This window comes from Dendrobates tinctorius, unplaced genomic scaffold, assembly GCF_039654945.1.
Source record: "Dendrobates tinctorius isolate UK_male_01 unplaced genomic scaffold, ASM3965494v1 ptg000011l, whole genome shotgun sequence".
Lineage (NCBI taxonomy): Eukaryota > Metazoa > Chordata > Amphibia > Anura > Dendrobatidae > Dendrobates > Dendrobates tinctorius.
Genome location: NW_027361679.1, coordinates 38,336,317 through 38,353,103, shown reverse-complemented (window position 1 = coordinate 38,353,103; position 16,787 = coordinate 38,336,317). Strand labels below are relative to the sequence as shown.

Sequence of the window (16,787 nt, the reverse complement as noted above, 5' to 3'; positions counted from 1 at the left end):
TGTCCCCCAATGAGACGAAAGAGAAATATATGAATCTAATGAAAATGTAGAGTCTCTGTGGGTGGAGATAAAGGGGAGGGGGAAAAAATAATAAATGATAGGGGTTTGTTATAAGTCTCCAAAAATAATGGAAGCAACGGTGAATATCCTCATAAAACAAATAGATGAAGCTGCGACTCAAGGAGAAGTCATTATTATGGGGGACTTCAACTACCCTGAAATACATTGTGGAACCGAAACCTGCAGTTCCGGCAAAGGTAATAGGTTTTTGACAACTATGAGAGACAATTACAGTGGGGCAAAAAAGTATTTAGTCAGTCAGCAATAGTGCAAGTTCCACCACTTAAAAAGATGAGAGGTGTCTGTAATTTACATCATAGGTAGACCTCAACTATGGGAGACAAACTGAGAAAAAAAAATCCAGAAAATCACATTGTCTGGTTTTTTTTCATATTATTTGCATATTATGGTGGAAAATAAGTATTTGGTCATAAACAAAATTTCATCTCAATACTTTGTGATATATCCTTTGTTGGCAATGACAGAGGGCAAACGTTTTCTGTAAGTCTTCACAAGGTTGCCACACACTGTTGTTGGTATGTTGGCCCATTCCTCCATGCAGATCTCCTCTAGAGCAGTGATGTTTTTGGCTTTTCGCTTGGCAACACGGACTTTCAACTCCCTCCAAAGGTTTTCTATAGGGTTGAGATCTGGAGACTGGCTAGGCCACTCCAGGACCTTGAAATGCTTCTTACGAAGCAACTCCTTCGTTGCCCTGGCGGTGTGCTTTGGATCATTGTCATGTTGAAAGACCCAGCCACGTTTCATCATCAATGCCCTTGCTGATGGAAGGAGGTTTGCACTCAAAATCTCACGATACATGGCCCCATTCATTCTTTCATGTACCCGGATCAGTCGTCCTGGCCCCTTTGCAGAGAAACAGCCCCAAAGCATGATGTTTCCACCACCATGCTTTACAGTAGGTATGGTGTTTGATGGATGCAACTCAGTATTCTTTTTCCTCCAAACACGACAAGTTGTGTTTCTACCAAACAGTTCCAGTTTGGTTTCATCAGACCATAGGACATTCTCCCAAAACTCCTCTGGATCATCCAAATGCTCTCTAGCAAACTTCAAACGGGCCCGGACATGTACAGGCTTAAGCAGTGGGACACGTCTGGCACTGCAGGATCTGAGTCAATGGTGGCGTAGTGTGTTACTTATGGTAGGCCTTGTTACATTGGTCCCAGCTCTCTGCAGTTCATTCACTAGGTCCCCCCGCGTGGTTCTGGGATTTTTGCTCACCGTTCTTGTGATCATTCTGACCCCACGGGGTGGGATTTTGCGTGGAGCACCAGATCGAGGGAGATTATCAGTGGTCTTGTATGTCTTCCATTTTCTAATTATTGCTCCCACAGTTGATTTCTTCACTCCAAGCTGGTTGGCTATTGCAGATTCAGTCTTCCCAGCCTGGTGCAGGGCTACAATTTTGTTTCTGGTGTCCTTTGACAGCTCTTTGGTCTTCACCATAGTGGAGTTTGGAGTCAGACTGTTTGAGGGTGTGCACAGGTGTCTTTTTATACTGATAACAAGTTTAAACAGGTGCCATTACTACAGGTAATGAGTGGAGGAAAGAGGAGACTCTTAAAGAAGAAGTTACAGGTCTGTGAGAGCCAGAAATCTTGATTGCTTGTTTCTGACCAAATACTTATTTTCCACCATAATATGCAAATAAAAGGAAAAAAAACCAGACAATGTGATTTTCTGGATTTTTTTTTCTCAGTTTGTCTCCCATAGTTGAGGTCTACCTATGATGTAAATTACAGACGCCTCTCATCTTTTTAAGTGGTGGAACTTGCACTATTGCTGACTGACTAAATACTTTTTTGCCCCACTGTACCTTTCACAACTGGTTCAGGACCCAACAAGAGGGGGGCACTGCTAGACCTAATATTAACCAACAGGCCAGACCGCATATCAAATATAAGGGTTGAGGGTCACTTGGGTAATAGTGATCACAAAATAATAAGTTTTCATGTGTCCTTTAATAAGTTGTGTAGTAGAGGGGTTACAAGGACACTAAACTTCAGGAAGGCAAATTTCCAACGGATGAGAGATGATCTTGGTGCAATTAACTGGGATGATATCCTGAGACATAAAAATACACAAAGAAAATGGGAGACATTTATTAGCATCCTGAATAGGGCCTGTGCACAATATATACCGTATGGGAATAAACATGCTAGAAATAGGAGGAAACCACTATGGTTAAATAGAGCTGTAAGGGGAGCAATAAGTGACAAAAATAAAGCATTTAGAGAATTAAAGCAAGTAGGTAGTGATGAAGCATTAAATAAATACAGAAAATTAAATAAATTCAGTAAAAAGCAAATCAAGACAGCAAAGATTGAGACAGTGAGACTCCTTGCCAGAGAAAGTAAAAATAATCCCAAAATATTCTTTAACTACATAAATAGTAAGAAACTAAAAAATTATAGTGTTGGCCCCCTTAAAAATAGTCTGGGTGAAATGGTGGATGAGGATGAGGAAAAAGCCAATATACTAAATGACTTTTTTCAACAGTATTTGCACAAGAAAATCCCATGACGGATAACATGATCAGTGATAAAAATTGTCCATTAGATGTCACCTGCTTAACTCAGCAGGAAGTACGGCGGCGTCTAAAAATCAATAAAATTGGTAAATTCCCGAGCCCGGATGGGATACACCCCCGAGTACTGCAGGAATTGAGTACAGTCATAGATAGACCATTATTTTTAATCTTTAAAGATTCTATAATAATAGGGTCTGTATCACAGGACTGGCGTATGGCAAATGTGGTGCCAATATTCAAAAAGGGGACAAAAACTGAACTTGGAAATTATAGGCCAGTTAGTTTAACCTCAACTGTGGGTAAAATCCTGGAGGGTTTTCTAAGAGATACTAAACTGGAGTATCTGAAGACGAATAACCTCATGACCCAATATCAACATGTGTTTACAAGGGACCGTTCCTGTCAGACTAATCTGATAAGCTTTTATGAAGAGGTAAGTTCCAGACTGGACCAAGGGAATGCAGTGGATGTGGTGTGCATGGACTTTTCAAAAGCTTTTGATACGGTACCACACAAAAGGTTGATACATAAAATGAGAATAATGGGGATTGGGGAAAATATGTGTAAGTGGGTTAAGAGCTGGCTCAGGGATAGGAAACAAAGGGTGGTTATTAATGGAGCACACTCGGACTGGGTCACTGTTAGCAGTGGGGTACCACAGGGGTCAGTTTTGGGCCCGCTTCTTTTTAACATATTTATTAATGACCTTGTAGGGGGCATAGAGAGCAGAATTTCAATATTTGCAGATGACACTAAACTCTGCAGGGTAATCAATACAGAGGAGGACAATTTTATATTACAGGAGGATTTATGTAAACTAGAAGCTTGGGCTGATAAATGGCAAATGAGCTTTAATGGGGATAAATGTAAGGTCATTCACTTGGGTAGAACAAACAAGATGTATAATTATGTGCTTAATTGTAAAACACTGGGCAAAACTGTCACTGAAAAAGACCTGGGTGTATGGGTGGATGACAAACACATTTAGTGGCCAGTGTCAGGCAGCTGCTGCAAAGGCAAATAAAATAATGGGATGCATTAAAAGAGGCATAGATGCTCATGAGGAGAACATAATTTTACCTCTATATACTGTAAGTCACTAGTGCGATCACACTTAGACTACTGCGTACAGTTCTGGTCTCAGGTGTATAAGAAAAACATAGCTGAACTGGAGTGGGTGCAGAGAAGAGCGACCAAGGTTATTAGGGAACTGGGGGGGTCTGCAATACCAAGACAGGTTATTACACTTGTTATTACACTTGGGGTTATTTAGTTTGGAGAATCGAAGGCTGAGGGGTGATCTTATTACAATGTATAAATATATGCGTGGACAGTACAAAGACATTTCTAATGATCTTTTTACTCTTAGGCCGGAGTCACACTAGCGATAAAATCGGACGAATGCAATGCGATAAAAAATCGCATTGCATTCGTCCCAATGTTATTCAATGGTGCTGCTCCCATTTTTTTATCAGATCCGTTCCTCGGACCGAGACAATCGCAGCATGCTGCGATTGTCACCGATTTTCAGATCGGATTCGACAATACAAGTCTATGGGGGCGATTAAAAAACGCATTGAAAACGCACCACACGTGTGACTTGCGATTAAATCGCAAGACTTTTCCAGGTCAACAGGAAAGAGCATCAGGCATTGACATTGGATGTCAATTTGATGGTTAGATGCGAATAAAATCGGTTCATCGCCAGAAAATGGGATGACAGACGCATCCCTGGACAAGAAATCTTTGTGCGATTTCGTACCTTTAAAATGGGACCGATTTTTATTCGTTGTGTGTGACTCCAGCCTTAGACCTGTGTCGGGGATAAGGGGACATCCTCTACGTCTGGAGGAAAGAAGGTTTAAGCATACTCACAGACGCGGATTCTTTACTGTAAGAGCAGTGAGACTATGGAACTCTCTGCAATATGATGTTGTAATGAGTGATTCCCTACTAAAATTTAAGAAGGAACTGGATGCCTTAAAGTCTTCCTTCAACCTTAATTACTCTCTTACTATGTTACTATGTACAATGGTATCATTAAAAATGTCAGCTCGGCATGCAAAAAATAAGCCCTCACCCAACCCGAGATAGTGAAAAATAGAGACGCTACGGGTATCAGAAAATGGTGCTTTTTTTTTTAATTTTTCAGCAAACTTTGGAATTTTTTTTCACCACTTAGATAAAAAAGAACCTAGACAGGCTCGGTGTCTATAAACTCATAATGACATTGAGGATCATAATGGCAGGTCAGTTTTAGCATTTAGTGAACATGGTTAAAAAAATTTAAAAGAACAACTGTGGGATTGCACTTTTTTTGCAATTTCACCATACTTGGAATTTTTTTTCCTGCTTTCCAGTATATGACATGGTATAACCAATAATGTCGTTCAAAAGTACAACTTGTCCCACAAAAAACAAGCCCTCACATGTCCATATTGATGGAAAAATGAAAAACTTATGGCTCTGGGAAGAAGGGGAGCAAAAAACGAAAATACCTCCAGGGGTTAAGGAGTTAATTTCAAATGTTGATGGTCTGTGACCAGTCAATGAAAACGATTGTTAATTTTTCAGATTTAACCGGCGAACATTTGTTTTAGTTGATTTGGTTGAAATAATTTATTTTCATCAACTTTAATCCAATGTGCATGGGGGGCGTAAGTAGTTGGAATTGCTTTTCAAAGGATGAAATATTAAAACAACATATGCTGGTTTTGCACTTACCGTATTTTTGCAGGCCGATTTTGGCCGCAAAATTGGCCCACAAAAATGTAGAAAATGTCAATATTAGCTAAGATTAGTCTAACATGCATGGGTTTCTTTAGGTAGCATTTCAAGATTTCTGTGTAGAGCATCTTTCCTCTGATGCTCGGGTTATAGACCATACTAATGCAGGACAAACTAATCAAAATAAATTGTCAATGATTGTTTGTTATGAACATAGGATACTAATATGAATACTAATGTAGAACTTAAAGGGTATCTGTCACTAGTTTTTGCTACCTCATCTGAGAGCAGCATGATCTAAGCAAAGAGACCCTTATTCCAGCAATGTGTCACTTAGTTTACTGGGTGCAGCAGTTCTGACACAATCAGAGTTCTTAGATTTAGCAATGAAGCAGAGCTGAGAAAGCTAACTCCACCCACACCACCAGACTCTCAGTGCACATAACTAGACAGTAAGCTCTTTGTCACAGGAGGGGACGGAGTCATACTAGCATGCACACAATGCAGCTGCTGATGTAGTGCAGACAATAATAATCACAAGGTGATAAAACCCTCAGAATAAGTAAACAACAACAGCGGATTCGCTGCAGATCCGCAAGTGATTTACAGAACAATGTAAATCAATGGGGAAAAAAGATAGCTGTGCACATGCTGCGGAAAATTCCGCACGGACTCCGCAGCGGTTTATTTTAAGCAGCATGTCCATTCTTTTTGCGGATGCGAATGCGTTCTTACACCCATTCCATTATAGAAATCCGCAGGGGTAAAAACGCATGCCAATCCGCAAAGAATCAGCAGGAAATCTGCACAGAAAACACAAAATCTGCAAAAAAAAAACCGCATGGATTTTGACCTGCGGATTCTGCCAAGAGATGCAGAATATTCTGCACGCAAAACTGCAACGTGTGCACATACCCTTAAACATTCATTTTTCACCTTATGACAATGCTGGCTTGCTGGACCTTATTCCCAGAGAGGTAATTCTCAGAATCAAAGGAGATAGAGACTTTGAACAGAGAAAATAGCTCTTGACATATTGATTCCTCAGGAGCATATGTTAGAAAAGGCATTTACAGGTCAACATTTATCTAGCTACAAAATCTCTCTCTTTGATTTTGCTGACATGGTTTGTGTCTACTCCAATATTTGATTAGTACATAGGTGAGGTTCGTCACTGTTACACAGAAGGCTTCACTGTCCTACGGGGTCAGACATGCGAGAAACTCTCCGGTCCTGAGTGCCGGCGGCAGTGTTGGGTATTGACATGTGAGACTCGTGCGAGTTTCTCTGACCCTGGCCATATGCACATGTACATTATGTTCTCCGGAGTTTAGGGGCTGAAAAAAAACTGATCAAAACTTTTAGGCTATATTCACAAGGAGCGTTTTTTGCTACTTTTTTCTGCAGCCAAAACCTGCTCTCTTGGCAGTAAAATCACTGCATTCATAACTCTTGTTTTGGGGCTGCAGAATACATGTGTGATTTTTGTACAGTACAGATTTAATAAATATAGTTTTACTCACCAAAACACTTCAAAAATACAGCAAAAACATTTGTTGCAGTTGTTTAAGCACTTTTTTCACTTTCATATTAATTCCTATGGGTGAAAAAATGCTGCAGAAGCGCTGAAAGAAATGACATGCTGCATATATAAAAAACGCTGAATGTATAAATATATACAGTATATAGACACAGAGAAGGCTAGTGTGTTAATGATACCTACCCAGTACCTCACTGTAATATTGATTCCACATCGGTGCAATAAAAAACTGAAATATGACATCTTGAGATAAATAGAAAATGGTATTTTTCAATCTTTCCACAAAAGACATTTTATCAGAGAGCTCAGTCATTGTCCCTGGCACATAAGAATATGGCGTTGGGATGTGACTGCAATGTCTCTCTATCACATTACCGAATGAGAACCTAAAAGAATAGATGAATGGGATTCCAATGATCTCAGCAATAAGTTCACCACAGGGTGCCAAGGGGTCAGCAACCAGGATGTCAAACTTCTCCTCCTTTAGTCTATGTAGTAATGCCTTGTTCTTTGTAATACCATCACACACCAACCGTTCTACCTCCACCAAGTCCACTATTCCCTTATATATACGTGTAAAGGATTCCCAGTATGACATATTAGGCAGGTCATAGATCCATATGCGCAGAAATTCCTCCAGAAGCTCTTCATTTTTTTCTTTCTCAAATGAAACTGGAAACACTTCAAACTTCAAAATGGGTGTTGCATTAGTGTCCATGATCATGTTGGCCGAATGAACGAGCACAGTAACCTCATGGCCCTTGTGTGCAAGTTTCTCAAGGATGTTGTTTAAATTCATAAAATGACTACCATCTGTTGGCCATGCTAGAATTTTTTCCGGGGAAGCTGTGCTAAAAAAGCTAATATGCATAAGTAGTAAAATACCTGCCAAAAACATGCTGAAGTCCGAGGGCAAACACGCGTCTGGCATCACTGTGCACTTTGTTCGCCGGTGTATATCAGGAAGTTACACAGCAGCATAGACTGCCCTGTTCTGTACGATTCCTTCCAGACTCCCTGCTTATGATACTCCACCTACAGCCCAACTTATTTTTTACATTTCAATGGCTTAAACAAGAGATCCAAGTCCACTATTTTCAATCTATATTGCTACAAAATCATCTATATTTCTGTCTTTATACTCTGCAATTCCTTCTGCAGCCAGAAGGAGACTGGAGTTGTTATGGCAGCACTTGCTGCAGTACTAAAGTTATGTGCATCTAGAATGTCCAGCAGAGTGAGCCAGAACATCCATGAAGACCACCAGGAAAATTTATATGGACCGGACATGGGAGAAGTCTATTCCTAGGCTGTGATCTTGTTATAGTACAGAGACATAATGCATTGGATTTTTAATAAATCTTCAATAAACATGCTATTTTAAGGACCCCTAAGCTGGATTTCTACATTTTTACTCCATGTGATCTCTTGTCGTACTACAAGGCTTTATCTGCGCATTGGGGATCCTTGTTCTGTGAGTGAGCTGATTTTTCCTTTTATTGATATTAATACCATACTAACCCCATACCAGTTACACACAGGTACTCTGCAGACCATATACTTTATGTGTACAGATACATCCAGTGATATCACTAATAAAAGGCATTCATTTTCTCCTTTCTTCTTCATCCAGTGCAGACCGCTATGAGTTAATCCAGCAGCCAGGATTCATCTCTGCAGAATGTATCACACAGACATCTATGGCTGATAATTTCTAAAGAACCCTCACCACATTTTCACCCATTTATACACAAACTCCATATTGGTGCCCTGACACACCCCCAGTAGTAGTGTCATCAAAAATAATAAAAAAATACATTACAGTAGTGATAGCCCCCTTTGTGCCCCCTCACACAAAGTATAAATGCTATGCCCTTTATATAGTATACAAATAGACTCTTCAGGGAGAAAAAGGATTAGGACTCCAGTGCCATTTATTGGATATAAAAGTCAATGTTGACCCACTAAAGTGCTTCGTCACATGACTTAGAACAAAACGCCAAATCTCAAACTGCATATGCAGATACAAATTTTGGGTATTTTCCCCTCATTAGTGCAAAGCAGGAGAGTTGATTTGACTAGGTGGGAAGGGGAGGTCTCTGATAGGTATGTTGGTATGTGAAACATGGACGTCTGAATAAGGTCCTAGCAAGATGAGGTGCATGATACACTAAATAATGAGCATAAGTATAACAAAATGTGGACCAGAAACGCAAAGGTTTTAATCCGCTACAAATTCCTAATCAACAAACTACATTAAGCAATACATCAGCAAATGGTGAGCGTTAGTAAAACATAACTTTTAATAATATTGTTGAAAACCATTAATTGCTTTTTGCTAGATATAAAACTGGGTATATGGTTCCAGAGCCCGTGTATTGACATATGTGTGTATTGCCATCCCCGATGTTCCTGTAAGGAGATAAACGCGTTGAGAGGCACGTAGAGCATTTGTAGAGTTGTCTACATAAGGACAGGAGTGGACTGCCGTTTTAGAGCCGGAGTCTTTGGGGACTAGGGCTTTTTAGTGGGTTTAGGGCATAATAGGGCTGTCCCTAGACCTCGCCTTTTTAACTGGATGAAGCCCAGCAGTATGGTTTTAGATTATTGGACCTTCTTTGGAACCAGCAGATAGGTGACATTGCTCCATTTTTTTCACCCACCCTTGATTTATCACTATCTTTTGTTTAGACTATGTATGACAACTATTTGTAGGAGGATCCTGGCTAAGATGCAGACCGCCAACAGTAAGTTGGTTGACCATTACCATATGCTGTTTTTGTATCTGAATACTCAATGTAAATTTTAGTGATTTTGTCTTTTTGGACCGTTAGCAACTTACAGTATGTGGATTTGGCAATAAACTGCCACTTACCTGTTTAAGTCGAGTTTATTTTATCCTATGTATGCAATTAATGTTTTGTAACATTATTATGAAAAGTTATGTTTTAGTAACACTCAACATTTGTGAATTTACTAAGTAATGAGCCTGTTAAATGCAACTTCTACCACTTGGAAATTGTTGTTGTCTTCTTCCTACACTTAAACAGGGGGCTGTGTGAGACATAAACAATCTGTCAGATTGATCCATCCCCATAAACTATTAGTATGGCCATGTTGCTCTGTGATATATATTGTCATCTAGATCCAATATGCTGCTCCCTGACTGAAAAATCGCTTAATTAATATGCAAATAAGGCCTAAGTGCTCTAGGTGTGGTGGAGAACTTTCCAAGTCTTTGCTTCCATGGCTTTATTTTTCACCCAGCTCAATCTTCCTCTGCTTGTCTGACAGTTCACTCACTTGACTGCACAGCCAGTGAGCTGTCAGTCAAGCAGAAGAAGGTGAGGCTGCACAGGTAAAATAACTAGGGAGGCAGAGGCTTGGGAAGTGCTCTAACACTCCCAGAGCACTTATGCCTCATTTAAATATGAATTGAAACAGCAATTTTCATGCAGGGAGCAACAGATTACATCAGCAAAGGTATAGATGACATTATCTTTGATAGAGTGACATGGCCATATAAATATTTTAGGGAGGTGCATTATTCTGGCAAATTCCATTTAAAACATGGTGAATAAAAAGCAATTTCTTGCATAACTTTAAACATCAGTAATGTGCTGATATTGCAGAAATTTCTTCTTACACAAGCTATCTCTGCTGGCACCGTTGTGATGGGTCCTCTTAGGTTATCGGCAGTTAAACAGATAATTGAAGGACTTTGGAAGGTTTAAGGTCACTCTCCTTTGGGTACTTTCAAAGAAATTCTTGAATTCTACCCATTTACTGAGAAAGTACATAACAGCTATTTTTCTACTTGTCCTGGGTAGGTGATAGATATTGTACCGTCCAGGGTCGGACTGGGGTGCCTAGGGCCCACCAGGGGAACTGACTCTAGGCGCCCACCCTATGGCTACCATAAACTATATTATTGCGTGTTCATTTTTTGGCCTCTCCCACTAAAACGTGTGCCTTTTAGCAAGCTGTACAGTGTGCAAAAGAGAACGCTCTCAGCCTCCTATATATCGTACAGACCGCAATCTCAGCCTCCTATATATCGTACAGACCGCACTCTCAGCCTCTTATATATTGTACAGACTGCACTCTCAGCCCCCTATATATCGTACAGACCGCACTCTCAGCTTCCTATGTATTGTACAGACCGCACTCTCAGCCTCCTATATATCGTACAGACCGCACTCTCAGCCTCCTATATATCGTACAGACCGCACTCTCAGCCTCCTATATATCGTACAGACCGCACTCTCAGCCTCCTATATATCGCACAGACCGCACTCTCAGCCTCCTATATATCGTACAGACCGCACTCTCAGCCTCATATATCGTACAGACCGCACTCTCAGCTTCCTATGTATTGTACAGACCACACTCTCAGCCTCCTATATATCGTACAGACCGCACTCTCAGCCTCCTATATATCGTACAGACCGCACTCTCAGCCCCTTATATATTGTACAGACCGCACTCTCAGCCTCCTGTATATCGTACAGATCGCACTCTCAGCACCCTATGTATTGTACAGACCGCACTCTCAGCCTCCTATATATCGTACAGACCGCACTCTCAGCCTCCTATATATCGCACAGACCGCACTCTCAGCCTCCTACATATCGTACAGACCACACTCTCAGCCTCCTATATATCATACAGACCGCACTCTCAGCATCCTATATATCGTACAGACCGCACTCTCAGCCTCCTATATATCGTACAGACCGCACTCTCAGCCTCCTATATATCGTACAGACCGCACTCTCAGCCTCCTATATATCGTACAGACCGCACTCTCAGCCTCCTATATATCGTACAGACCGCACTCTCAGCCCCTTATATATTGTACAGACCGCACTCTCAGCCTTCTGTATATCGTACAGATCGCACTCTCAGCTTCCTATGTATTGTACAGACCGCACTCAGCCTCCTATATATCGTACAGACCGCACTCTCAGCCTCCTATATATCGTACAGACCGCACTCTCAGCCCCTTATATATTGTACAGACCGCACTCTCAGCCTCCTGTATATCGTACAGATCGCACTCTCAGCATCCTATGTATTCTACAGACCGCACTCTCAGCCTCCTATATATCGCACAGACCGCACTCTCAGCCTCCTACATATCGTACAGACCACACTCTCAGCCTCCTATATATCATACAGACCGCACTCTCAGCATCCTATATATCGTACAGACCGCACTCTCAGCCTCCTATATATCGTACAGACCGCACTCTCAGCCTCCTATATATCGTACAGACCGCACTCTCAGCCTCCTATATATCGTACAGACCGCACTCTCAGCCCCTTATATATTGTACAGACCGCACTCTCAGCCTCCTGTATAATGTACAGATCGCACTCTCAGCTTCCTATGTATTGTACAGACCGCACTCTCAGCCTCCTATATATCGTACAGACCGCACTCTCAGCCTCCTATATATCGTACAGACCGCACTCTCAGCCCCTTATATATTGTACAGATCGCACTCTCAGCCTCCTATATATCGTACAGACCGCACTCTCAGCATCCTATATATCGTACAGACCGCACTCTCAGCCTCCTATATATCATACAGACCGCACTCTCAGCCCCCTATATATCGTACAGACCGCACTCTCAGCCTCCTATATATCGTACAGACCGCACTCTCAGCATCCTATATATCGTACAGACCGCACTCTCAGCCTCCTATATATCGTACAGGCCGCACTCTCAGCCTCCTATATATCGTACAGCCGCACTCTCAGCCTCCTATATATCGTACAGACCGCACTCTCAGCATCCTATATATTGTACAGACCGCACTCTCAGCCTCCTATATATCGTACAGACCGCACTCTCAGCATCCTATATATCGTACAGACCGCACTCTAAGCCTTCTATATATCGTGCAGACCGCACTCTCAGCCTCCTATATATCGTACAGACCGCACTCTCAGCCTTCTATATAGCATACAGACCGCACTCTCAGCCTCCTATATATCACACAGACCCCACTCTCAGCCTCCTATATATCGTACAAACAGCACTCTCAGTCTCCTATATATCACACAGACTGCACTCTCAGCCTCCTATATATCGTACAGACCGCACTCTCAGCCTCCTATATATCGTACAGACCGCACTCAGCCTCCTATATATCATACAGACTGCACTCTCAGCCTCCTATATATCGTACAGACCGCACTCTTAGCCTCCTATATATCACACAGACCCCACTCTCAGCCTCCTATATATCGTACAGACCGCACTCTCAGCATCCTATATATCGTACAGACCGCACTCTCAGCCTCCTATATATCGTACAGACCGCACTCTCAGCCTCCTATATATAGTACAGACCGCACTCTCAGCCTCCTATATATCATACAAACCGCACTCTCAGCCTCCTATATATCATACAGACCGCACTCAGCCTCCTATATAGCATACAGACCGCACTCTCAGCCTCCTATATATCACACAGACCGCACTCTCAGCCTCCTATATATCGTACAGACCGCACTCTCGGCCTCCTATATATCGTACAGACTGCACTCTCAGCCTCCTATATATCACAGACTGCACACTCAGCCTCCTATATATCGTACAGACCGCGCTCTCAGCCTCCTATATATCATACAGACCTCACTCTCAGCCTCCTATATATCGTACAGACCACACTATCAGCCTCCTATATATCATACAGACCGCACTCTCAGCCTCCTATATATCGTACGGACCGCACTCTCAGCCTCCTATATATCGTTCAGACCGCACTCTCAGCCTCCTATATATCATACAGACCGCACTCTCAGCCTCCTATATATCGTTCAGACCGCACTCTCAGCCTCCTATATATCATACAAACCGCACTCTCAGCCTCCTATATATCGTACAGACTGCACTCTCAGCCTCCTATATAGCGTACAGACCGCACTCTCAGCCTCCTATATATCGTACAGACCGCTCTCTCATCCTTCTATATATAGTACAGACCGCACTCTCAGCATCCTATATATCGTACAGACTGCACTCTCAGCCTCCTATATATTGTAAAGACCACACTCTCAGCCTCCTATTTAGCATACAGACCGCACTCTCAGCCTCCTATATATCACACAGACCGCACTCTCAGCCTCCTATATATCATACAGACCGCACTCTCAGCCTCCAATATATCATACAGACTGCACTCTCAGCCTCCTATATATCGTACAGACAGCACTCTCAGCCTCCTATATAGCATACAGACCGCACTCTCAGCCTCCTATATATCACACAGACCGCACTCTCAGCCTCCTATATATTGTACAGACCGCACTCTCAGCCTCCTATATATCACACAGACCGCACTCTCAGCCTCCTATATATCGTACAGACCGCACTCTCAGCATCCTATGTATTGTACAGACCGCACTCTCAGCATCCTATGTATTGTACAGACCGCACTCTCAGCCTCCTATGTATCGTACAGACCGCACTCTCAGCCTCCTATATATCGTACAGACCGCACTCTCAGCCTCCTATATATCGTACAGACCGCACTCTCATCCTCCTATATATCGTACAGACTGCACTCTCAGCCTCCTATATAGCATACAGACCGCACTCTCAGCCTCCTATATATCGTACAGACCGCACTCTCAGCCTCCTATATATCACACAGACTGCACTCTCAGCCTCCTATATATCGTACTGACCGCACTCTCAGCCTCCTATATATCGTACAGACCACACTCTCAGCCTCCTATATATCGTACAGACCGCACTCTCAGCCTCCTATATATCGTACGGACCGCACTCTCAGCCTCCTATATATCGTTCAGACCGCACTCTCAGCCTCCTATATATCGTACAGACCGCACTCTCAGCCTCCTATATATCATACAGACCGCACTCTCAGCCTCCTATATATCATACAGACCGCACTCTCAGCCTCCTATATATCATACAAACCGCACTCTCAGCCTCCTATATATCGTACAGACTGCACTCTCAGCCTCCTATATAGCATACAGACCGCACTCTCAGCCTCCTATATATCACACAGACCGCACTCTCAGCCTCCTATATATCGTACAGACCGCACTCTCATCCTTCTATATATAGTACAGACCGCACTCTCAGCATCCTATATATCGTACAGACTGCACTCTCAGCCTCCTATATATTGTAAAGACCACACTCTCAGCCTCCTATATAGCATACAGACCGCACTCTCAGCATCCTATGTATTGTACAGACCGCACTCTCAGCCTCCTATGTATCGTACAGATCGCACTCTCAGCCTCATATATATCGTACAGACAGTACTCTCAGCCTCCTATATATCGTACAGATCGCACTCTCAGCCTCCTATATATGGTACAGACCGCACTCTCAGCATCCTATATATCGTACAGACCGCACTCTCAGCCTCATATATATCGTACAGATCGCACTCTCAGCCTCATATATATCGTACAGATCACACTCTCAGCCTCCTATATATCGTACAGACCGCACTCTCAGCCTCCTATATATCGTACAGATCTCACTCTCAGCCTCCTATATATCGTACAGACCGCACTCTCAGCCTCCTATATATCGTACAGACCGCACTCTCAGCCTCCTATATATCGTACAGACCGCACTCTCAGCTTCCTATATATTGTACAGACCGCACTCTCAGCCTCCTATACATCGTACAGACCGCACTCTCAGACTCCTATATATCGTATAGACCGCACTCTCAGCCTCCTATATATCGTACAGACCGCACTCTCAGCCTCCTATATATGGTACAGACCGCACTCTCAGCCTTCTATATATCGTTCAGATCACACTTTCAGCCTCCTATATATCGTACAGACCACACTCTCAGCCTCCTATATATCATACAGACCGCACTCTCAGCATCCTATATATCGTACAGACCGCACTCTCAGCCTCCTATATATCGTACAGACCGCACTCTCAGCCTCCTATATATCGTACGGACCGCACTCTCAGCCTCCTATATATCGTTCAGACCGCACTCTCAGCCTCCTATATATCATACAGACCGCACTCTCAGCCTCCTATATATCGTTCAGACCGCACTCTCAGCCTCCTATATATCATACAAAGCGCACTCTCAGCCTCCTATATATCGTACAGACCGCTCTCTCATCCTTCTATATATAGTACAGACCGCACTCTCAGCATCCTATATATCGTACAGACTGCACTCTCAGCCTCCTATATATTGTAAAGACCACACTCTCAGCCTCCTATTTAGCATACAGACCGCACTCTCAGCCTCCTATATATCACACAGACCGCACTCTCAGCCTCCTATATATCATACAGACCGCACTCTCAGCCTCCAATATATCATACAGACTGCACTCTCAGCCTCCTATATATCGTACAGACAGCACTCTCAGCCTCCTATATAGCATACAGACCGCACTCTCAGCCTCCTATATATCACACAGACCGCACTCTCAGCCTCCTATATATTGTACAGACCGCACTCTCAGCCTCCTATATATCACACAGACCGCACTCTCAGCCTCCTATATATCGTACAGACCGCACTCTCAGCATCCTATGTATTGTACAGACCGCACTCTCAGCATCCTATGTATTGTACAGACCGCACTCTCAGCCTCCTATGTATCGTACAGACCGCACTCTCAGCCTCCTATATATCGTACAGACCGCACTCTCAGCCTCCTATATATCGTACAGACCGCACTCTCAGCCTCCTATATATCGTACAGACTGCACTCTCAGCCTCCTATATAGCATACAGACCGCACTCTCAGCCTCCTATATATCGTACAGACCGCACTCTCAGCCTCCTATATATCACACAGACTGCACTCTCAGCCTCCTATATATCGTACTGACCGCACTCTCAGCCTCCTATATATCGT

General features: G+C 42.8%; 1 protein-coding gene across 4 annotated transcripts in view; it reads right to left on the bottom strand.

The window, feature by feature from the left end:
- LOC141046704 (UDP-glucuronosyltransferase 2A2-like) overlaps positions 1-16,787 on the bottom strand; it is a 100,816-nt gene that overhangs the window by 70,738 nt on the left and 13,291 nt on the right. The window contains exon 2 of one of the 4 annotated variants that reach the window (XM_073541338.1): positions 7,065-7,694. The exons of 1 other annotated variant lie outside the window; for it this stretch is intronic. In XM_073541338.1, coding sequence (XP_073397439.1) covers positions 7,065-7,694 — 630 coding nt within the window. Of the gene's footprint in view, positions 1-6,277; positions 6,374-7,064; positions 7,695-7,766; positions 7,810-16,787 lie in introns of those variants that run through there. 2 more of the 4 variants (XM_073541320.1, XM_073541329.1) reach the window with 2 other exon arrangements.